This window comes from Cloeon dipterum, chromosome 3, assembly GCF_949628265.1.
Source record: "Cloeon dipterum chromosome 3, ieCloDipt1.1, whole genome shotgun sequence".
In the NCBI taxonomy this organism is placed as follows: Eukaryota; Metazoa; Arthropoda; class Insecta; order Ephemeroptera; family Baetidae; genus Cloeon; species Cloeon dipterum.
The window spans coordinates 18470186-18493721 of NC_088788.1; the positions used below are offsets into that span (position 1 = coordinate 18470186).

The 23536-nt window shown below is 43.2% G+C and overlaps 1 protein-coding gene across 15 annotated transcripts in view; it reads right to left on the reverse strand.

Moving 5' to 3' along the window:
• Nucleotides 1-1219: 1219 nt before the first annotated feature.
• The window catches only part of LOC135940940 (bromodomain adjacent to zinc finger domain protein 2B-like), a 40816-nt gene continuing 18499 nt past the window's right edge, over nucleotides 1220-23536 (reverse strand). For 3 of the 15 annotated variants that reach the window (XM_065486082.1, XM_065486080.1, XM_065486081.1), the window contains 29 exons: nucleotides 19080-19202; nucleotides 15276-15479; nucleotides 15080-15217; nucleotides 14825-15023; nucleotides 14619-14642; nucleotides 13735-13999; nucleotides 13446-13671; nucleotides 13134-13312; nucleotides 12755-13079; nucleotides 12385-12566; nucleotides 12121-12332; nucleotides 11889-12071; nucleotides 11751-11832; nucleotides 11447-11512; nucleotides 11258-11303; nucleotides 10719-10780; nucleotides 10287-10494; nucleotides 9852-9971; nucleotides 9540-9797; nucleotides 8841-9114; nucleotides 8537-8783; nucleotides 7470-8478; nucleotides 6972-7117; nucleotides 6539-6927; nucleotides 6104-6341; nucleotides 5617-5738; nucleotides 5418-5562; nucleotides 4503-4906; nucleotides 1220-2421 (listed from right to left, as the gene is read on the reverse strand). In XM_065486082.1, coding sequence (XP_065342154.1) covers nucleotides 2262-2421; nucleotides 4503-4906; nucleotides 5418-5562; nucleotides 5617-5738; nucleotides 6104-6341; nucleotides 6539-6927; nucleotides 6972-7117; nucleotides 7470-8478; nucleotides 8537-8783; nucleotides 8841-9114; nucleotides 9540-9797; nucleotides 9852-9971; nucleotides 10287-10494; nucleotides 10719-10780; nucleotides 11258-11303; nucleotides 11447-11512; nucleotides 11751-11832; nucleotides 11889-12071; nucleotides 12121-12332; nucleotides 12385-12566; nucleotides 12755-13079; nucleotides 13134-13312; nucleotides 13446-13671; nucleotides 13735-13999; nucleotides 14619-14642; nucleotides 14825-15023; nucleotides 15080-15217; nucleotides 15276-15479; nucleotides 19080-19191 — 6225 coding nt within the window. In that variant the 5' untranslated portion in view covers nucleotides 19192-19202 and the 3' untranslated portion in view covers nucleotides 1220-2261. The remainder of the gene's footprint in view (nucleotides 2422-4502; nucleotides 4907-5417; nucleotides 5563-5616; nucleotides 5739-6103; nucleotides 6342-6538; nucleotides 6928-6971; nucleotides 7118-7469; nucleotides 8479-8536; nucleotides 8784-8840; nucleotides 9115-9539; nucleotides 9798-9851; nucleotides 9972-10286; nucleotides 10495-10718; nucleotides 10781-11257; nucleotides 11304-11446; nucleotides 11513-11750; nucleotides 11833-11888; nucleotides 12072-12120; nucleotides 12333-12384; nucleotides 12567-12754; nucleotides 13080-13133; nucleotides 13313-13445; nucleotides 13672-13734; nucleotides 14000-14618; nucleotides 14643-14824; nucleotides 15024-15079; nucleotides 15218-15275; nucleotides 15480-19079; nucleotides 19203-23536) is intronic. The other 12 variants (XM_065486086.1, XM_065486095.1, XM_065486084.1 and 9 more) reach the window with 12 other exon arrangements.

A 23536-nucleotide genomic window follows, 5' to 3' on the forward strand; every position in this document is an offset into this window, starting at 1 on the left:
ACTGTTTATGTACTATGAACAAAACTTTTTCTTCAGCCCAGCATGATTCTTTCCTTCCTTTTAAATCCAAACAATCTCTTGCAGAAAAACATTTTTATTTTTTCTCCTTTCATTTATCTTATCAACTCTGAAATAAAGTGCACGTTTCTTCTGATGAACTCTCTCCCTTTCGATTCACTTGTGCATGGAAGGAAGTGCTGCGCCACCACCCACACAATAAAGCCGAAAAACTCATCATTTTTTCCGCTAAGCGCTTAATGAAGCATTTCAAGCGTGCTTCGATTGCATGGCACGATAGTGAACTTGACTCTCTATGCTCCGCATGTCCGCCCGCGCCACTCTTTTTCACTTGGCAGGGGCAGCTAAGCGTTGCACATCGAATTGAAATTTAGCTTTTTTGACGCCGATCGAATATGCAAAAATAATGTTATCACAATCAGGCGTGGCTAATAAGAGGCACGTCAGGCAAAAAGTGAAGGTACCGGATATTCCAAAGCACGCAGATCGATTTCGGCATTGTAATATTCACCGGCGCAAAAGCTTTTTAATCAGAATCGGAATGTCGATGGTGCAACACAGAACAAAAAAACATGCCCCTAGGTTTTGGCACAATTCATGCCGTTATTTTGCAATACATAGCCACCGTAAACGATCAATTTCCCCTCCTTTACGACGTATAACTAGTCTTAAAGAGGATTAATACTGCAAAGCCCTGCGAAATCCTTGTTGCTAATTTGCATTAATTCCCTAAGGATTCAGTTGAAAGCCAAAACTGACCAAAGAAGCACTGTATTTTTTTTTAGTTAAGTGGCTGCTAAAGTGAGCAATGCTTTTCAAATGGTTAAGAGCATTGTCTACTTTCTTTAAATCCTTTTTATTTCACAACAAAAGTTCCCGTGCAATTATTTGATTTGATTGTGAAAACAATCCTTTAAAGAAATGTAAGTTCCTCAAAATTGAAACCATAAAAGAAAATAATCTTGACGTGAAACTAAAATAATTACACACTTATCCTAGAAATTTCAGCTAATTTATACGGTTTTAGAGTTTTTGGAATCGATTGATGGTTTTAAATATAGTTCAAATGGCTTAAAATTGCATGAATCATGCTCAATTGATGGTCCCGCAACGATTTGAAGCAAAGGAAAATAGAATGTCGCAGCCCCAATCAAGTCGAGTTCAATAAGGGGTTTTGCAGTTGGGAAATGAAACGAAAGAATTCAAATTTATTTTCTCAATTTTAATAAATAAGCATCAACTACAAATATTTTCATTATTTTTGGTGCACACAAATCTTTTGAAAAACAAGTAACTCCTTGCAGACACCAAGAATTGCATTGTGTAAGTCGATAAAATGTAATTTTCCACAACGGAGAGTAAAAAGAAGTGGAAAAAGAGAACAAATCGTAAGAATAATTACGTGTATGGCACCCTGGTTGACACAGAGTTTTCGGAACAAAGAGAGACGTCTTTTTCTTTTCATTTCATAAAACAACAGAAAAATAAAATTCAAAGAGAAACATACAAAAATACATTGGCCCACTGAAGGTATTTAAGACAGAGATAGAGAGAGAGAGAGAGAAATAGATAGCTGGAGATAATGAGAGAGTACGAGGTTTCGCTCATCGTGTATCCCAATCTGGAATAAATATATATGTATTATCGTTTTTCAATTTCTATCACACATCTGTTCAACACAAGAGAGAGATGATGCAGTTTCCATGTATATTTGAAGTAATTGAAAACGTTCGGCAGCAGATAAGTGAAAGTGAAATTCCTTGTATACAACACTGTCCCCTTTCGGTTCGTGTAATTTCTGCTTTGTGTTACCTTCTAAGAATCTAAAAACATTACAGCCATAGATACAACGCTATTTCATTTATGAACATTCTGCCCACAGAGCGAATCAACTGGGTAAATTGCGAAAATAAAATAGTTGAACGTATCGTCGTCGTCACAAATATATTTAGCATCAATATTTTTTTTCAATATTTACTATTATTTACAAGAAAAGGACCATCTTCGTCGTTCTCCCCGTCAGGGGGCGGGGGTTTCTGGCTGGGTGGGCGATTGGGTGGGTGGGGTAGGTTAACAAAGGAAAAGATAGCGCGGTGTGTTAAAACGAGCACCTTCTGTGGCGGTGCACCAAGGCATGACCAATCATTCTGTCGATCCTAAAATTCTGCGCGTTCGTTCCAGTATTTGTTTTTTTTGTATCACTACCCCGAGTCGTCCGGCTGCGACGCCCGGGGTCGCTTTCCTCAGTGTTGATTGCCGTTCCAGAGTTCGATCCAGCGCGCCTCGAAGAACGAGCGCATGCTGTGCCCGGCTTTGCCCACCGGCGAGTCGTCCTCGTTGAACGTTTCACAGTTGTTGAAGATCACTCGGACATCGGCGCAGAATTCCTCTCGCCCTTTGTATCTGCAAAAGAACGAGACACGAGAGGTCAGTGACCTGCTCTGCATGGCACGTGAGCCACGAGCCTCCATTTTTGTTTCTTGGAAACTTGAAAAATTGCAAATCACACAACCCTGAGACGCGATATGTTTAAAATGTTCGCCTTTCGCAGGTGTCCCTCGTGCTCATAAGGAAACTTTTAGGGTTAGACGTTTTAATTTCTAATGAAATGTTTTAAATCGTGTGATACCAATCAAATTAAGGGGCAATTTTTTGATTTGACAGTTTTTAAGTATTGAAGCTCCTTTTAGTTTTTATTTGGATAAGGGTGAAAATTTTTAGGTAATTTCTCTACTCAAATAACACAATCGATCGGTAGTTCGGTTTTTATTTTCCGGAAAAGTTTCTAAGATTTTAGATTTTCTCCAGTTTATTAAAGGTTTGAATAATTATTATTTTAATAATTCTGAGCTGACTACTAAGTCATGTAGCTTCATTTTTGTTACTAGGAAAAAAAATTTTTGACTCACTGATCGAATTGTCTAAATACCAATATTTCTTTATCATTCAATCAATTTTGAAATATTAGGCAATTATCTAAACATTTCCATAAATTGCTATTATCACCAAACATAAAAATTTCACCCACTGTCTGGGTTTCACGTCAGGAAAGGCATCACGAAATTCAACAGTTTTGCTAAAAAATAAAACGTCAAACCCTAAGAATCAGAAAAAAAGCAAATAATAATAATAATAATCTCATGGTAGTTTCTTTATGTTCGGAAAATTAAATTATTAACACCACCTGGCGTGCGGGAAACCACTTGAATTCTGCTTTCTAAAAATGTCAATAAAATCAATTCTATTAAAGATCTATTCAATGTGGTTTTTAGCCGCAAAAGTGGACACTCAAATTATCATTTTGCTGCCAATCCTATTGAAAATCCAATTGGAAGGAAGCAAATTTTAAAATATTCGTATTAATTTATTATGCAAGTAATTTTTAATTTTGTAATAATAATTATGAAAATCATTAGGGCGGTCGGAGCAGATTATCCATAGATCGCTTAAACATCCATTTGCAAATTTTGAGCACTTGTGTTCTGATTTCGGATTTTCAGTGTTAAAACTGTTAAAATAATTCCACTGTTACCTGCAAGGGAATTTCTGGAACATAAGATTAAGCCAATAGCGTTATTTTTAATATGTTAAATTGGAAAATTAAATCTCAAGTTAGCATTAGATTTTTTTCCTAGTTAGAACGACCAGGAATTGAAACATAAAACTTTTGACTTCAATGAAAAATTTATAATCAATTTTCTGGCCGCAAAATTTAGCAAAAATATCTCATTCCTCTAGGCATTTAATTTTCCTTTTTAACACATAGTAAACTTAAATAAAACTCTCCACACCGGGAACACATAACAAATTATAAATCAAAGCTTAAAACTGGCAAATGGATGTCATCTGTAGGCGCTTCTAACCTCAAACACAATGGCTTAACGAGGTCTTGTGCAAGAGACGAACAATAGCGATGAAAATACGGTCATCCAGCAATTCTTTTAGAGTTAAGAGCTGGATTTGCAATTTGTCATGCTTCTTAAGTAAAATAATCAATCATGCACTGGCGCATAATCAATAAAAAAGCCAAGTAAAAAGCCGGCAGGTGGCAAAAATCAAAGCGAGTTAGTCTCTCTGTTTGTTCGCAACTGTCTGCAGTTAATAAAAGCGTTCAGAGCAAAAGTTAATTCGAACAAATTGTTGCAATTATTTTTGCCAATCCCAGCGATTCACTTGGTTTCAACCAAAAATGAAGGCTGTGGAATGATCAAGGAAAAATAATCTCAAACAATAATTATGTGGTGTGTGGCGAAGTAAAATTAAACTCAGTCAGGGGCGGGGTTAGGGGGGTTTCAGCATTTCAAATCACCCTCCTCAGCTTGCAACGAACTCTGGACTGTCAAAATGAACAAGGCGTACTCCAAGAGATGTAACAAAGTAATAAACTCCAGTAACGAAAAGAGTATATAAAATTAATCGAGAAAAATGAGCAGCTATTCGACTAAACGAGACAACATTGATAAAGTGGTAGTAGTCACACTCACACTCCTTCTGTGAGTCGCTTTCTAATTGTGCTGAGATCCATGGGTGATCGGATTATTTTACGGTACGTCGGGAACTGTTTTGTGTTCACCGGCAAGAGGAAGGGCCACGCCTCATCGTGCGCCTCCAGCTCGTCCAGCAAAGTCTTGCATGCCGTGAGCTCGCGGGCTAATTTTTTGTTGCGGTCCTTCTTGGCTGGAGGGGAGGCGGAATTGGCTGGGGTGGACGAGGGGGGGCTCGAGGAGGTGTTTGTGGTGGAGGTGGAAGTGACTGTGGTGGAGGCGGCACCCTCGTAGTCGCCACCGACTACGGAGCTGCCCTCGGACTCACTCATTTTTGGCCGGCGACCACGCTTTTTCGGGTTCTTCGAGTTGCAGCTGGGGCAGAACCATTTCCCGCGAGGCACCTGCGGACAAAATCAGAATCCTCAGATTGAAAAATAGAAAGAGAAAAATAACAGTAAAATGATAAAAAAACCGGTAAAACTACTTCGCTGACAACTATTGTTTGGGGAAAAAAATGTTTGAAAAAAATTACGTTTCAATTCTAATTTGTAGCCACGTTTGAAATTTTATCAGACGAAATGTAGTATCGATAACAAAAAGTTATTGAAATTAAAATTTGGACGCAACTTTTGTAAATTCCATTATTTATCATGGTCAATTTTGTAATGCGCAAAAATTCGCCACCAGGAAGTGCTAGAAATTGTGTCGCGGAAAAATTTAACGTTCATTTCCCGTATGGCTCATTGCACAAATTTTTCGGCTTTTCAAAGCTATTAATTTTCTATCATCTAGAAAAGATGCAGAACTTCAAAAATTGTTTTTTACGGCATTTTTTGGCCCAAGAAAAGCGAAAAATTATAAAAAAGCCGTGGGAAAACAAAAACGAAAAATAACAAAGCCAGTAGTTCCTACCTTAGCAATGGGGGGAGTGAGACACTCAAGGTGGTAGGCCCTTGGACAGGAGTCGCACAGCACCAGATTCTTGCCAACGCCACGCTTCCCGCACACGATGCAGTTTCTCTCGCCGGTGGCCTTGTTGCGACACTCAAAGCAGTACCTGTTCCCGAGGAGAGGGTTAATTGCATTTAGGATCAAGCAGCGGCGAACTCACCAGTCTCCGTCAGGGACGCTTTCGATCTTGGGCTTGAAGCAGTACATGTGGTACCCCTTGTCGCAGCCATCGCAAAGCAGCAGTTTGTCCTCGTTGTCTCCAGAACTGCAGAACTGGCAGTTCTGAAATATTTGTGGAGGCAAGAAGATAATTACGTGCAGTTGAAATAAATCATAGCACAACATCGATCAACTTAAATGATAATAAAGCTTTGAATAAAATTGTTAATAGTTGTGCAGCGAAGCTCTTAAAGTAAAAGAGTGATTCCTTGCCCTTTGGAACACCACATTACCGAAAATTAAAATATAACGTGACTTGTTAGTAATTATTTATTCTAAACGTAACAATAATTGCTAATACTGTTAGTTAATAAATCGAAAATAATAATTAAGCACAGAACATGACAACATCAAAAAGGTATCGCTTTTTGATCATGCGAGCGAATCTGGTGTTGCAGTGGGCCAGGTTAAAAAGCAGCGATACCCACACTCATATTAGCAGACGAATCACTCACTGCTTTCATGATACTCTTGTCCCAGGCAATGGACGCCTCGAGCATGTAGAACACCATGGCAAGTTGGGCGGCAGTCTTTGCCTTCACCACGCCATCCCTCCAGGTAACCAGACCCTTGGGAAGGGTGTCCGGCTCCCCAGAAGGAGACGACGGACTCGGCGGTGCCTTGTGCTGATCGGACGCTTGCAAGTTGGATAGGGACAGCTCACAACTGAAAAATCAACGTTAACATTGCCAAATAAATATGATTGAATGATTGGTATATCTTAAGACCGAAAAAAAATTAGATGTTGAATGGTAAAATAGTTGCCTTTAATGGAAATGATACGATTTAGAGCTAATAAGGGAATGCCCAAACAGACAAAAATTATAATAATCTTCAAATATATAGTTGAGTTGGCTAATTACCTGGTTCCCAATGGTGGCTTCAGGTAGCGTCGTTCGATGGCGGCCTCGAGGTCTGCCAGCCGCTCTTTGGCGATCATCACGGGATCCTGTCGCTCCTCATCCTCGTCGTCAGGCGTGAGGCACGAGGCTCTGAACTGAATGGTCTCGTCTGTGGACGCCCTTGGCGGCACCTTCCAGCCCTTGACCTGCATACTGGCGTTGGCCACCCTGTCCTCCAAGGCCTCAACCTGCTCAAGCATCAGCATGTCAACCCTGAGCGCCACCTTCTCGCTCCACGCGTCTGGCTCATCCCTGCTGGGAGCGCTTTTGCTGACTGGCTTGGCCTCGTCGCCAGTGCTGAGATCGGTTGAAATCGTGTCACCGGGAGCGCAGAGCTTCACAAGGAAGAACTGTTTGAATGTGAGGTTGTTGAGGCTCGAATTGAACTGCGTACCTGGCTGCCGGACTCGGCGACGTACTCCATGTATCTGCTCACCGTGCGCTTCAGCTCCCTCTCACGAACGCCACGCGGATGGCAGTTGGTGATCAACGTCTGCATCTTTTCCGGATCCGTGATCCGCCACCAGCCGCGTCTTTTGTCTACAATAAATATGATTATTGTTTTAAGTGTTGTTTAGATTAAAAAAATTCAACAAATTTTTAACTGAAAGAAAATGATAGTTGCCCCAGAGAGTTTTAAAACGTTATGTTTAACCTATTAAGAATAAAATGGATCCATCATTCGATTCGTATTGTTTAGTAGAGTATACCATTAAAATATCCCCACAATTGAATCAATTGAATAAAAACTTATAATTTTATTTTAACTAAGAGAACAAGAACCTCTCCTAAAATGAACCATATATAACTCAAATAAAATTCGATAATTATTGAATCTTTTTCTGCCAATTATTAGCTGCAACATTTTGAAATCAAGTTAAAAAAATCCTACCTCTTGGAATGGGTCTGGGCTCAGACTCAACAGTTTCGCCAAGCCGTTTGAGGTGCTCAATGTGCAGTGCAGTCTCTTCGGCAGAGTACAAAGGCGGGGAATCACAGAGGCTGGGTCTGCTGGATGGCGCCGGCGAGGCAGCGGGTAGCGGAGAGGCGCTTGTCTGCGGCCGCGGGAACCATGGAATTCGGATCTCGCCTACACCCTTGGTGAGCGGCACTCCGATGGCAGAGCTGCGGTACGGCGGTTTGGTCAGCGAGTTCTCGTCGCATGCGTCCTTTGGGATCAAACTGAACCACTGCTTGTCCACAAGGGAGAGGTTGCCCGGCGAGGCCATGCCGCTGTACGTCGAAGTGGTGCTGTTCTCCAGCTTGGAGTTGTAGCTGCCGTTGAGATCTTTGGCTCCGTTGTAGATGCTGGGCGAGCCCCAGCGCATTAAGTGGTTGATGGGGTTGAACCGCTCGCTGTTGTCTAGGTCGTCTTCCTCCATCTCCTCAGGTTCTTCCTTTTTAGGCGTCGCCTCAGCCTTGATGGGCTCCGCCTTCACAGCTTCCGCTTCTGGTTTTTCTACAAGCGACTCGTCCTTCATTTCGACATCAGGAGTGTCCTCTTTCTCCTCCTTCAGACCATTTTCCACGATAGCCTCCTTTTTCTCGGCATCTTCATCCTGCTTTTCAGATGCCTCCTCTGATTTTTCCTCATCAGCATCTTTGCCTTCCTTGTTGCCTTCGTCTTCAGCGGCAGCGGCCTCATCAATCTCCTCTGGTTCCTCTGGACCGTCTTCGCCCTCACTGAACATCTCGGGCTCTGCCGATTCAATAGCTTCTACGAAAATGCCTCCAGCTCGCGGCAGGGACCAGTAGCGTCGCCAATACCGGTCCTGACCAAAGCAAATGGCGCGCAGTTGCTGAGCTGCACTGCTCAAGTCTTGCATCCACTGTTCACTTTGCTTGGACACTTTCTCCAGCTTTTTCTGCAACTCTTCTGCAGTCATTTTCTTATCCTCATCCTGCAAAACGAAAGAAACAATGAATTACCCATTATACACTTCATAGTGAATGAAGTACCTCCTCAGGAACCTCAACCTCTGCTGTGGTTCCTTCACTTTCGTTTCCACTTTCTTCATCATCGTCATCATCGATGTCGTTTTTCTTATCAGGCTCGCTTTTCTCCAAGTCTTTCGTTCCGTCTTTACTCTCTCCGCCATCCATTCCTTCTTTCTCAGGCGTGGGCGGCGCCAGAGAATTTTCATGCTGTTTTGTTACTGCAGCGATTTGCTCCATACGAGCCTTTCGGCCATGCATCATCCTAAGCCTTAGGGAAATAATATTTAGTCAGCATGCCATCTATAGATACTCAGTAAATCCATACTTTCTAATCTTTCCATCGATAGCCCATCTGTCTTTTCTAAGCTGAGCAACATTTTCGATCGAGGCATCAATTTGCCGGCACACGGCCTTGTTCTGAAGCAACTCGTTGCATATAAATGCGAGAATGGCCGCTTTGCGCGTGGGACTGAGTGCGAGGAATGGCGTGGTGCGCAGCCACTCGGACATAATGCACGTCTGGTTATCCTTCATTCGGTCCAAAAATGCTTGGTTGCGATTTGGTTCCTTTTTCTCTCGTTCTCTTTCGTATGTTACACCTATAATTATTAAATTAATGATTAATTCTGTTCCTTCTAGATTTATCACCCTAAAAATGAGCAAAATTTTACTCTATGAAATAAGCTTTATATTGAAAAGGATGAAAGGAGAAATAAACAGAATTGGATGACACGCTTGTGAATATTTGCGAGGGAGGGCCAATTAACAAAAAGGGCAAGTGACTGAATTGACAAGATTTTGTTTCATAGATTTTGCTTAGCAACAAGTTAAATCGATTTGGACGTTTTCAACGTTGCTGATTCAGAATAAAATTGTGGCAAAAAATTCCAAGGAGCCGAAACAGCCGCTGCATAGTACAAGACAGTTTTACTTTAATTTGACTAATAGCTAACCATCCTGAATTTAGCAGTGTTTAGCTACTCGTTAATTTTTAATTTCAATACATTAAATGTTGATAACTCACCATAGAGAGCTTTCACTTCTCCAGTAGCGTTTGCGTAGAGGTAGATGCGTAGTATTTCTGATAAGTTTGTGTGTGTAATGTCAGCCTGTCTGAGCGACTGGCCCAGCAGTGTGGTGTGCCGCGCTGGATTCGGTATTCCTGGATCTTCTATTGCACATACTAGCAAATGGGTCATCACAGAGAGAAGCTCCTCTTCAGCCTCTTCATCGTTGAGGAGAGCCATTTGTAGACTGTTCAAACAAGGCAGACTTTCCATATCTGTGACAGAAAAAAGATCAGTCAGGAGTTTAAACTAACAATCGGGAAACTTACCAAAACCGAGCGTTTCTCCAAAGTTGTGCAGGAACTCAAACACCATTAGAGTGTCCGCAAACGCCTCGCCAGCCAGTTTTAGTCCAGGAATGCGGTTCAAAATCGGCATGTCCTTGTGTTCTGTAGACAAAAATGAATTAAAATTCGACAGATCAAGCCAAGACGTTGGATTTGGGTAGATTGCGGAGGCAGTCCTACTCGCTTCTTGCTGGTTTTTTTCCAGCATCCGTGGTAAAGAAGAATAGTAGCGTTTCAATTAAAGACCATGGTGCGGGGCAGTAATACGAGCTGATACTTTTCTGGACTTCCTCCAATCAAGGCTCGTGAGCCCATGTTAATTGTTTGTTATGTTATATTGGGACACAAAATTGTCGCGAGTGGTATCAAGGTGAGTTTTATTAGGGGGTAGCTGATGAACCGATAAAAAAGTTGTACCTGGAGTTGCGAATAACGCCATATCTTCAGCAGGCTTGCGCAGCTCCCTCAGCAGCTCGATCTCGGCTCGTCGCTGTTCCTCGCGGCGCTCTCTGCTCGCCTGCTTTTCCGCCTTCTGCTCCAAGCGCCTCTTCTCGCGGTCTTCGAAGCGCCGCCTGGACTCGAGGGACTTCACCAGCACCATGTGTTGCCGTCGCCGCTCTCGCTCCTGACACATTCGACAAGCAGAGTGAGAAGCTGCGCGCAAACAGCGGGGCTCATCACGCCGCGTGATGTTCGGCTCAGAGGTTAAAAAAAGGAAGAGAAAAAAAACGAAACCGTCCTGGTCGAAACACACCATAGGAAAGCAATAGAAAGGATCGAATTTTGACGAGAACTAAGGCATCAGACTTGTCAAGAGGGTAGCCGAGTGCAGCTGTACTTAAAACATACCATTTCGACAGAGTAGAGCATCTCCCTTTGCTTAGTGAGCTCCTGCATGTACAGTTGCACAGCATGTGGAAAGAAGGAAGAAACGTGTTCACATCAATTTGTCACACACAATACAGCTAATTTACAGAAACCTTTGCGGACCTCAAGTAGTGAGTGTATAATACAACAACGATACGAGAAATAAACGGGCTCTCTAGACTAAAATCAGATGAAACGTTCACACAATGCACTTCCTAGGTCCCAACAGATGCTGAGCGTAAAAGAAAAGTGGTGTAACAGCAAAATTTAAAATGGTTCTTTGCGTAAACCAACAGAAAAAAAATAAAACTAAACTACAGGCCAAGCAAGCAGTTTGCAGGCACGAGGCAAAGGGGATGATGTCCACTGACCAATAAATAAACAAAAATGTCTGAGCCTGACTTGAAACTTGAGCTCTTTCGAAAAATCATTCGCAAATTTTTAAATAGAACGGAATCAAATAAATAATTGGCTCTCTGCCGCAGAGAGCATGCCACCGAACGTTACTATAGAGACACTTACTTGTTCCTTCAACAAAACAGCCTGCTGTCTCTTGTGTTCTCTTTCCTGCAAGAAAACAAACATATATATTTGAATTTATGCTTGAGATCTGCAGTGGGTTTGAAGGTGAAAAGTTAGTTGCAAATTGAATGAGTGTGAACATTGAGAGGAAAGCTTCAAGTTGTGGTACCAAGCAAGCATGCCATTACCTTGGCTTTGCGCTGCTGTTCTTCCAACCGCTGATCTTCCAGCTCTTGCTGACGTTTCCGTCGAGCCTAATCCCACGAGACAGAACGAACATGCAGTTGTTAGCCAACCATGCAGATCTTTTGGGTTAAGACTTGGCGCAACATAGCCCAGCATGACGAAAGAGTTTGAGAGAGAGAAAAAGTAGTGTTACATGTTACACCGAAATTGTTGTGCTTATGAAATTCATGCTATCACCAGACTTGAATGACATTTAGTGAGAAAATGAGTTATGATTTTGCACCAGTGTTATCGCACTTTGCTTACCTCGTGCATCTGCATAGCTTTGTGTTCACGCTCTCTCCTCAAGGTCTCTTGCCGTTCAAACTTCTCGTGCTCCTTCATGATTCTAGAGGAAATTTTAAAATGAGTCCACGTGACGTTGTACAAAAGATCGAGACAAACCTCAACTGTTCCTTGATTTTTTGAGCTTCCTCCTTGGCGATTCTCTTGGCTTCTCGCGCGGCCATCTGGCTCTTCTCCTTTTCCAACTGTTGTGCCAATTTGTGTCCTTGTGCGATTCTTGCCAAGTGCTGTGCCTCATATTGTCTCCTCAGATATTCTTCCTCTCTCATCCTCCTGTAATTCCTAATCGTGAATCAGACTGGATTGCAACGAGTGTTGGCGTGTCACGCACCTGCTTTGCTTAGGCTTGCTGCTGGCAGTGGCAGCTTTGTATACTCGCAGTTGCTCCACCCTCATAACTACTTCCTCTTCAGTAAGTCTAAGACAGTCCTCAGGCGCTTTCGCGCCTTGCATCAAAGGCTGCAAGAAATCACCCAGCACCAGTTTTGAACTGAAGTTGAAATTGTCTTTGTTTAAGTCCGTGATGCCTTGCGCTTCGAGGAACTACAAAAAACAGTCAGTTTATCAGTTTTAAAAATCCTCAACTCTAACTCACTTTCAATATGTCAGTGCAGTTTTTGAACCTCTGCCCGCACGGCGAATTATAAGACACCTCTCCCTTCACGGAACCAGATTTTCCTAGGCCACAGATTAAGGTTTCTCGCTTCCATCCACGGGATAGGGGAATTCGGAGATCTCTTTCCATGGACGCACTACTCCTATGCCTTTTGGCAGAGCCTGTAAGAAAAAAATTAGTTAAGCTATGACATGACTTTATTAGACTACACTTTGAAAATGAATAAATAAACAATTGTGAAGAAGTGTGAAATTTATAGCTGCTAAGCGCTAGGAGTAGGTTACAATGACGAATTAAACAAAATAAATCAACAATGAAAAATCAGGCAGTAAGATGCAATAGTCCTTACTAGGTCCGTCCTCAGGGTCTGTCGACTCCCTCTTGCGGCCTCGGCCTCTCTCCTCGTCGGCGCTGTCAGAATCACTGCCGAGCATGGCGTTTACGTCGTCGCTCTCATCGCTGCTCACGTCTGGCAACGAGCTGTCGTCATCGCTCGTGATACCCATCTTTTTGCAATCGGACTGCAGCGAGGGCGGCTTGAGCAGGGACACTTGGTGGTGGTTGAGCGACGCCACGGTGGGCTTGATGCCAAGAGCTCTGCTTTGGGCCAACAGAGACGCCACAGTGTTTTTCTTGGGCTTGGACACTCCACGGCCAAGGTTTCGAGGTCGGTCCTACAAAGGAGAGTTTGATTAAGCCCTCTTTAATATATTATAACCAGAAGCTACCTTTGTCTGAGAGTCAGAGTCTTCGTTGCCAGAGTTAGCAGAGCTGTAGGCTGAGCTTGTGGGTCTGGGTCCGTCGATACTGGCGAACAGCTGGGCGAAAGACGGACTGGGAGATGGAGCTGATGGACCTGAAGGGTTCTGCGGCACTCGTCGGGGCCTAGGGCCTGGTTTACGACGAGCTAATTAATTGAGAGTGTCAACATGTTTAATGCCTTTTTCAGAACGTCTAACTACCGCACACAAGTGGGAGGGAACAGGCACAGAAGGTACATTTCAACGTTTTACGCAATCATACATTCGAAAAAAACTCACATTGCTTTTCAGAAGCGGGAAGCGCTGTGCTATGCGCCGGTTTCATGGACAAATTGAGTGGAGCATCTTCTCCCTGTTCGCTGCTGCCGCCTCCGTATGAGGGAACGGTCAGAGAGGCGAGGTTGGACATGCCCGAGCCACCGTTGGTGGTGGCCGGCGAAGATGCGGGTAACTTGATCACCTCAACCCTGTCAACTGGCGAGCCGGACCGCCGCGCAGCCTCTTTCTGCTCAGTCGAGAACGAAAATGTCGTCAGCAAGCAACGCCTATTTCGAACGGGAATAATTACGTTTTGTCGAGATTTGGCTCCAGAGCCTCTGCTGCCCCGCCGGTGGTGGTCAGTCATCAGCATGCTGGCCGAGGTGGGTCCCGACGCTGAAGGGTGCATCATGTTTGTGGGCAACACACTGACGGAGGGTGGGTCCAGCGAGATGGTCTTCTTTCTGCCTCTGTTGGTTGTGCCGGGGATTTTAGGACCCACGATGGATGAGGTGTATTTGATGATTTCAGTGTCGGGAGGCAGACGCACCCCACCCAGAATACTGGCCGGATCACTGCCCACCATAACCAATACAAATCAACAACACATGCAGAAAAATGACCCGTAGCAAGAAATGTTTTAAAAGTAATCTGGTTAAATCAACTAAATATTTGTGCTAATAACTAGATAAAGAAATAGCTCTTGGCTCCGTTCGAATCAATGGAAACAGGAGTACAACATAAATTGCCATTGATATTTGGCCAGTGCGGGCCAATATCATGGCAGATTCTATCTAAAAATAAATGAATGGTGCAGACCATTACCAATTTTGATGCAAACTAAACACAAAGCAGGCAAGTTCATGGAAAAATAAATGAAATCCCTTTTGTGTAATTCAATAGTAGCTGCCACTGCCGAAATAAAAATTGGCCATTTAAGCTGGTCTTTGACGCTTTTAGAAATTAAAATTATTTTGACCAAAGAGTTCCTCCCTCAAGCCAACACAATCCCACTTTGAGCTTAAAAAAGCTAAAATCTCAATTTCAGCAGTGACATCAAAGAGACGGCTCTTGAGTTAGACAAAAGGTGAATATTATTGCCAGTTCATGTCCAATAAAACATGAAACTGGCAAATAACTGATTTAAAGCACTATGCTGTACTTGGATGCTCTATCTACATTCTACCAACTTACCCTGCTCCTTCAGAGGGGGCAGGACTGAACAAAAGACAGAGCAAATTTAGGACCCTCCCGTGTGAAGTACAAATATGTGATGTATTTGTTTTTAAATTTTGGGTGACACTGAACTCATCAAAAAGGTAATCGATTGGTTTCAAAGGGTAATTCGGTCTACACGCTACGAGACTGCCTTGCTATCGGTCTCATTTTTTTATATGTACCTGACTCTACTGGCTGACGAAGCGGGAATTCCAGCTGGCAACGAGCTGGACGTGGTTACTGAGGGACTACTTTTCGAAGTTGTCGATGCGGTAGAAGTGTGGTGGCTAGACGAAGAATTCGCGTGACTGTTGCTCCTTCGTTCAGACTTAGAGGAATGTTTTCCGGAGGACTTGACCGGAGCAGTGGCCGCTGCTGCAGCTGCAGACACGGACGATTAGTATTAAGTAAGAAGGCAGCGCGGGCTGCAAAAATACCTAAGGCTTGCTGGGCCTGAAGGAGATCAAAACCCGGGACCAGGCTTTCGCCGGTCAGACCGCCGAACGGGAGACTACCGGACAGTCTGGCGAGGTAGTCCTGGGCTGCAATCTGCGAGGCCATGTTCCACCACGCGCCTGGACAATGATTTCCTAATGAAGTGGATCAAGTGATAGAGAGAGGGCGAACACTTACTGGCTGAATTGATTCCCAAAGAGGCTGCCTGATTGGCGGCCGCACTCAGGGTTCCCAGTCCCCCGTAGGGCCCTGCAGAAGAGCTGGGCGGGATTCCGTAGGCAGAGTTCTGAGCTGACGGAGGTGGTCTTCCGAGCATGCTGTAGGATCCTGGAAAGTGGTTGCCAAAGCCTCCCGGTTGGGCCGCGTTAAAAAGAGATTGGGCTGAAACAAGTGAAAATACCAACAAGAGGTAATTAAGCGCCCAGACTGAATTGCATAATTATATGTACATGCCAGAGCTCTCTCTGGCATTAAGGGTCGTTCAAACCGTCTTACAAAAATAAACAATGTGCTCGAATAAACAGCACCGCTGGCTGCATGCACTACTCGAGGCTCGGCATTGAAGCCTTGCCGCGCCAGAAGTGATAATTGCCGAGAGTGAGAGTGACCACCGAGAGGCGCATTAGCAATTAGTGGAATGTTGATAGTCCAAGTTGGCGCTAGTTCACGGGGTCAGGCGAGATCGACTGCTCTCTCGTGAGTATGTGTGACCCGGTGACCCCCACGGAAGCACATTTTCCGCCGCTACCGTACACGGCGCCGCGGGGGAGTAAATTGCAAGCGCGCGCGCCTCTCCCCTGCAGTGCACTCTATGGTACATACGTGTGCGAGTGCGAGCAGAGCGCGCTCATCTGCTCCTCGAGGATGCACCACAACTGCATAATGCGCCACTGCTGGCCTCCTTTCGCCTCCCGCCCGCCCACCGTGCGAGATGGCATCACGGAGGATCAATTCAAGTTGCGAATTTGTTTGCGCACGTGTGCGTGGGCGATTTTGTGAGTGACGAGACTCAAGCAAATTAGTGCGAAAGGGTGGAGTTGACCTGCTAAAATGAGTTACCCGGGTGACGGTTTCCATAGCTCTTTGCCCAGGGTGAAATCTCTTTGGCCGGATTATCGGAATTTAAATTAACATTTTAAATTTCTAGAAGGAGAAATAGATTAATTTTACCCGTAAGGGTATTTATTTATGGAATAAAGGCTAGACTAGTATCAAGCATTTAAAGGTGTTAAATAGGATAATAAAAAGGCCTATCCCAGTCTTCATCTAATTTTACACATAATAAAAAATCAATTTCTGTCATCGTCTGCACTAATCACGCGGAGAGCCTAATAATATCATTTGACTAATGTAAATGTACATGTTGAGCCAAGAGCCAATTTAAAATATGAAAAAACCGCTCCTCGGCCAAAATCAATTGAACAATTTTGATGCCAGCTTGGCTTCCGCAAGCCTCGGAGTGTCAGGACTGAGGGACGGACATTTTTCAGATTTCCAATGATAAATCAGCAGCTGTCGAGCACAAATCGTCATTTCCAATAAGCGAGACCATTAATTCGGGTGGCTCGGCAGCAAGCGGCTCTAATTAAAGGCGCAGGAGGCGCGTGCGTTGCGAGACTGATACGGCGGCGCGCATTGGTAATAATTAATTTATTATTGGCGGATGATGTGCCGGTGGAGAGCTCACGACGACGATAGGCAAAGGCAGAACGCCGCGAAAATCAATACACACAACATCCACTCAGCTTAAAGTCCCCCACCTCGCACCACCGTGAAATGGATTTTGTATTTCTTAGAACAACTATACACACACACAGCGCGCGAGAGAGAGACTAAAACTGCTGCTCGCCTGCTTGCACCCCTTCTTATGCCTCTCTGTCTGTTTCGTACACAGCAAACGGGGTAAAAAGCAGCGGCGGCGGCAGTTTTCTCTCTTTCCCTCTCGCTCCACCGTCGAGCAGCGCCGATATCTGTGCTGCTGGAGGAAAGAACTCACTCCCCCGGCCACCCTGCCCGCCCGACCGACCGACCGACCACCCACCCACCCTCGCAGACGCCGCCACCGCTGATGCAGATTAATCATATCACACTCACGCAATCCACCCTCCATTTTTAAATATTGCACGCCGCTTTGAAATTCGCTGGCTGGCGAGCCTGGCTTGGCTGCTTTTCCCGATTGCGACAGGGGTGGTGGGTGGGTGGGTGGGTGGATGTACGCTCGGTTGTATAATTAAATGCCGCGTTTCGAAAGGGGGCTTCTTCTCTTCCTTTATTCCTTTTTTTCTTCCAGCAACGCGGATGTACGTACATAATACTCGTTAAAACTCTTTCGAAACGAGAGCATTGCTTTAGAATCGAGTCGAGCGGGTGCATTCACGTCTGCTTCACTCCTGTGTGTTTTATTTGTGCTGCGCCAGTGCCAGTGAGTGGTGTACGTTTGGCTTGGCTTGCTCGACTTTCAACACCCGGCCATGCTTTGTCCCGGGCGAAATTTGCACCCTTCTGCGCGCGTGCATTCGAACAGACGCAAATTTTATACTCGATTTAAACTTTCTGCACTCTACATTACTCAACAAAGTGTAGAAGAGAGTATTGGTTAAAAAAAAATAAAAAAATAAACGATGAGGTTCCTTACTATCTTTTCAAGGATACTAGAATTTTGAAAAATGTTCATAGTTATGGAACTAGGAGACCAGCCTGGTCCTACCAACTGAACAAAGATAAAATCTGGCTATAAATCTCTTGTTAGTGATTGATTCCAACTTACAACTCTTTACCAGAAGAACTGAAAAATATCTTGCCGGCTCTGTCCTCCTGGACAGGGTTGTTGTAAGTTTTTTGACAGGAGTGTTGCCTTTATAATTTTTTGGACTATGTGCACTATAATGTATGTATTTTACAAAATATGAGAATAAACAACAACAATAATAATAAATGATCACCAAAGAATTCTTAGAAAAATGCAAGGAATATTATGTGAAAATGATTTCCAACGTGCACTCTGATTGTGAATATTGCCCATTAAACTTCATTCCTTTCATATAATATTTTTTATTATATTTAACTCATTAATATGTAAAAGACGCCCATGTAAATATTGACTACAAAAAATAAAAGCTCGAATCTAAACTTAACTAAACGAAGTTAAATCAAAAATAAAAATCAAATTAATTTCTTGTTCGTTGAAATGTAAACATATCACGATTGGATTAATAATTTCTTACTTTTATGAGCTTAACTAAGGAAAATTCAATTATATTTTTATCACACGGAATAGACCCCCCAGTTATCGGATGTGAAAAAGATAATATATTATCAGTTTATTTCAAAACCTCTAGAGCCTTTGAAAATAAATGTTTTTGTTTTTGCTATGAAACAGTCAAAGCGAATCTTCAGTACAAACAGCAGAATAAATCGAATGTTTAGGCGATGCATTCAAATTAAAGAAATTCACGATTCCAACTGCAAAAAGTAGGTTAAGCCCTAAAAACATTTTTCGCCTCTGTATTCAAAATATTTTCAAAGATAATATTGTTGTCAATATTGATAATAATAAAAAATAATGTATCGTCCATGAAATGAAGATGTTTTTTTTTTAAATTAGCAAATATGAGTCATCTTATTTTTTCAGTTACATTAAACCTTGTAGAATATTTGCTTTTCTGGCTCGTATTGAAAACTGAAGTAAAGCAGTATCGCAATATTCAACATCCGAGACGGACTCTTTCCTCGTTTGAGATGTTTCGTCTTTAGTGAAACATTATCCCTAACATGAGATCGATTACACCTGAGGAATTACAGGATGGTGTTTAAATTCTATATTAATTGCTTACAAGATTTTAAAATATTGTTAGAACATTTAAATATAAAAATAAACCTGTCTCGAAAGTCGATTTTTACCGTCATTTAGTAAAAAAATTATTTACTTATTTTAATCGCAGACTCATCGAGTTGATTTACGAGTAGGAAGAGAAAACTTACCGAACAGGCTGTCAAGAAGATTAGGGGTAGCCCCTGGGGGCATGTGAGGAATGGATGAATGGTGATCCTTGGAGGACCCTCCTCTGGACTCTTTGCCCCCGTCCTTGTCCATATCTCCGCTCTCTGCAACACGAAAATGCACCGCGACATGAGCGCAAGCAGTCAAACATACCCACACACAAAAAGACAGTCTGGCAATCGGTTGCGCGGAATCGGGTGTTGTGCAACGGAATTAGCATTTACAAGCGAGATACGTACGCGCGACAAAATGCACCGACGGCCGACGAGTGGCGTGGGAACAAACAAGTCCCGGCTACACGCCGAGTCGATCAGATACAAATACGCCGCGTATCGTGAAATGAAAAAAAAAACAATAATAATACGTGAATCGAGACAAGAGTGCGGTGGTGATTGATTGCGCTGCAAAATGGGCGTGGAGGGACGGGCTAGGGGATCAAAAATTAAGCGAGCGGCAGCCTGCAACTGAGCAGCCCCCGCGGAATCATTAAAAGCAGCCGCCTCCAGTCATATATAAAAAGGACGAGCAAGCGAGCGAGCCAGCCAGCAAGATTCCATTTCTGTGAACGCAGCGCACCGAGGAGCGAGCCGCCGCCGAGTGCGCGCCCCGGATCCGGTTTTTCTGTGCTAGCGGGCGTGTGTGATCGATGCTATCAGGTTTCCGTGTGCCGGCCTTAGCGAGTTGCCGCCGATTTCGGATTCATCCCTCTCCGCTAATTAAACAATCAAAGCTCGTTATCGGGTGTGCACCTTAAGAGGTGTCAAACGCAAACAAGGCCGCCAGATTATTGCTGCTCTTTGTTCAAACCGAAAAGGCCCATTACCGTTACTTTCAACTTTTTCTCGCTCAGCGTTTCCTCTTTCGAGTGGCTGCGTGGGTGCGCGAGGAGGAAGTAAGAAAAGTGTGCTCGTGTGTAGTGTACATACGCATCGGCGGAAAGATGAATAATTCATTCTTTGCACCAGTTCCTCTTTGTTTGTTTAGCGTTTCGGGCTGGCATCGTTCGCTTAATTGAATGAGTATTTTGGTCGAATTGATTGCTGCGAACAAACCTAAACGCACGTGGCTGATAGGAGAACGCATTTCTGTCCACCGGAAAAGTGGTGCGCGCTCTTATCGGCGTGGAATCAACAGTTCAGATACAAATTGCATGATATAAACCGTGACACGAGCTCTAATTTCTTTTTGGGTGATTGCGCCAAAACACGCGCTGCTTATGTAAATTTTTATTGAAAATCAATTTTGCTCTTTCATAAAAATATGCAAACAAATTGCAACATTTGAAGCAGTTTTTCTCAGTCATCGAATTATCTTTCTTAAGGTCAAGCTTTTGTTCTACAGGGTTGAAAAACGCCATAATTTTTTTAAAATGCAGTTAATTGGTAATAACTGTCTTTTTTAGTTGAAGCAGACAGGAATTTGTAAAGTTGTAAAGAAATAAAATGTCAGCAGGATTTATGAGTTTGGAAGAGTAGTACACAATTTAAGAGGGGTAATTTAATTTGGTGGGGACTGTGGCGAAAGGAGATTTTTTTCAAATAATGTTAGCCAATATAACTTGCATGGTATTACTTAAAAGAAAAAGTTCGATGAATTATTTCTTGAGCAAGAAATTGGTTCAAATTTACAGGTAAAAAACCATCAATAAAAACCCCATTTATGTTGTTAACATAAATAATTTTTTGACAGTTTACGAAACAATTTCCCACATTCGACGCGATACTTTAATATTCCACACTTGAAAAGAGCAAACATAAACCGATAGAAAGAAACAAACAACCTCGCCGAGAAGAGCGTCAATGAGAGGAAAAACAATAGGCCACATTTTGTATAGCCAGCCGCCGATACATCGAGATCTTAAACGGCGAATCAATCGCACCGTCGGCGGTCTAGTTGGGCGGTCGTTTGCTTTGCAGGCCGTGTAATTACTGTTTTATTGTCGCTGCAAGCCAATCTGCGCGGATCGGGGCGCCCAGCGCACGCTGCCCTAATGAAGAGCTGCTGCAGCAGCAGCACAACTGGTGGCTGCGAATGTGCCCTTGGGAGGGAGGGTGGGTAGGGCAGGGTGGCTGATTCGCAGAGCTCATTGCTTGCTTGGGTGATAAGCTTTTGATGTGAATTGAGCGCAACTTAAACCCTTTCTTTGCCTGACTCACCCCACGAGTGAAAGCGGATTTGCCCTCGAGTCACACAGACAGAACCCTGCGCTGCACGCGCATATAAATTCCCAGCCGGCAGCGGCAAGCAGCCACCCCCGCCCACCCCCTCGTGCATCTCTCGTTTGCTCGTTTTGGCGATTATGGGCGGGCGAGTTGCGCGTGGAAATTCCGCTGAAAACGCACAGCATGGATGACAAACGCATATGTGCTGCACAAAAACGACGTTTAGGGCCAATACGCAATTTGCCTGAAAGGGGAGGAAAGTGCTTGCGAAACGGCGGCGGCCAATTTTATTATTGCTCGCATCCTGGCTTTTGTGCGCGAAGTGTGCGAGCAGCTACCCGGCCTGCAATTATTACTCTTGTCCGCAGCGAAAATGCACATTATTGTACGGAGTGTTGCAAGTTGTCCGAATGGTTGGAAATTGTCCGAAACGAATGATGTCCGAAATGAATTTATCCCAAATGTAATTACTCCGAAATTAGAATGTTCGTTAGTAATGTTAGTAAAGATGCGAATAGACGTTCGTAGTCACTGCAAGAGGAGAAAATATAAGTAGGGGCAGGTTGAGACAGGTTTACGGTATGGGCTATGAAGAAATGCTTTCCTGAAGCCGAATTGCTTTTTTCCACTTTTCACAGGTATATTCGCTACACATTTACGTTTTTTTTAAGTTTAAATTATCCTATTGAATTTTTCAATGTACTTATTGAAACAGTTCAAACAAGTGTTCTGAAGAAACGGTATGAGGAAGAGAGAGAAAACAACAAGTGCGTCGCGTCTCCATGCTCATGGCAATTATTGCACTACTACCTGTCCGGGCTATCAAAGAAGGATTTATATCAGTAATTGAGTTTGCCAAGAAGAGGGAATTTTTGGGGACTTCGAATTTGACTTCAAACGCTTTTACTCAAAATCAGATATTTAGTATGAGTAAGGCATGATCGACACTTCCGTTCATTTTGAACGATAGAGTACTGGAATTTAGGTAGCAAAATGTGATGAATTAGCGTTTGACATTTCGAAAATTTTTCTCTCCAACAACTTCCGTCTGAAGCGTTTCGGACAAATTCTTTTCGGACAACTTGCACGCTCCCTAATATAGCTTACAATTAGAGCAGGTATGGGAACCTGTGGCAGAGTTGCTCTTGACCTAACACCGTGCGGAGGCTCTTGGGATATAATTATAAAATCAACTGGATGAAACATTTAACTGCAACTTCATTTTTCAAATCTATTTAAAATCAATTTTAATTTAATTTGTTCTAGATAAAGAGCTACAATTCTGACAGGATAATTTTAAGTGGATTTTTCAAGGCGTCAAAATACAGTTTATTACATAAAAAACCTCTTTGTTTAACGCATCAGTCAACACGATGGACTAAAGATATCAAGTTTCAACTCCTTGATAGCACGAGCGCCGCTTGTTAGGTAGGATTTGTTTCTACAAGGAAAGCCTATGATATCAACAAGTTTTATTTTGAATAATCAACTCACGGAAACTATTCCCATGCGCTTAAGCACTGGCAAACATACAATTTTCCTAAGAGATTAAAAAACATTTATTATATCCAGACAGAAGCAACCTTTACGAATTTCAAATAGCTTTAATGAAAACATTCAAATGTCTACGAGAGGTGTTCTAAAGGTAGCACTGCGAGTCGAATAGATTACCAACGCACGTAAGCATTTTGTAAAGTTTGGCCTGATTGTTGGGCTTCAGCAACAGTCGCATCAAAACAAGCAGCAGCCTATAAACAGTTGAATCCCATGAATGGAAAACAGCGAAATTAAGAAGGTGGTTTGTACGACTCAAACGGGCTTAAAAATACTTCAAATATTTTATTTGCTTAAATTTTGTCATTCAGAGCAATTTCTTAATGAACTGACACCATGTACGAAGGAATAACATTATTTCGGTTAGAAATTTAGTCACGAAGTTAAAAGCTAACACTTGTAATAGTTTTTTTTTATTATTATTGTAGTAGCAAGCTTGTTTGAAAGCCACCCGCCGTTAAATGATTAATCAAAAGCATCATCTCCATCGTCAAATCACAAGCCCGTGCGAGTTAAGTAGCATTGATCTCGAAACAGAGAGCAGCTTGAGTGCCGGGCAAGGGCAAAGGCAAATCCCTGAGCACACCTCGGCATCCAGTAGAGCGAGCGAGCACCTTGGAGTTGCGAAAGCAAGGAAAGGAGGCCACTCGGCGGCCGGAGAGAAAGGGTTGGCAATCGGGCGGGGGATTAGGGGTGCAGCGTGCCGATTAGAAGGTATCGAC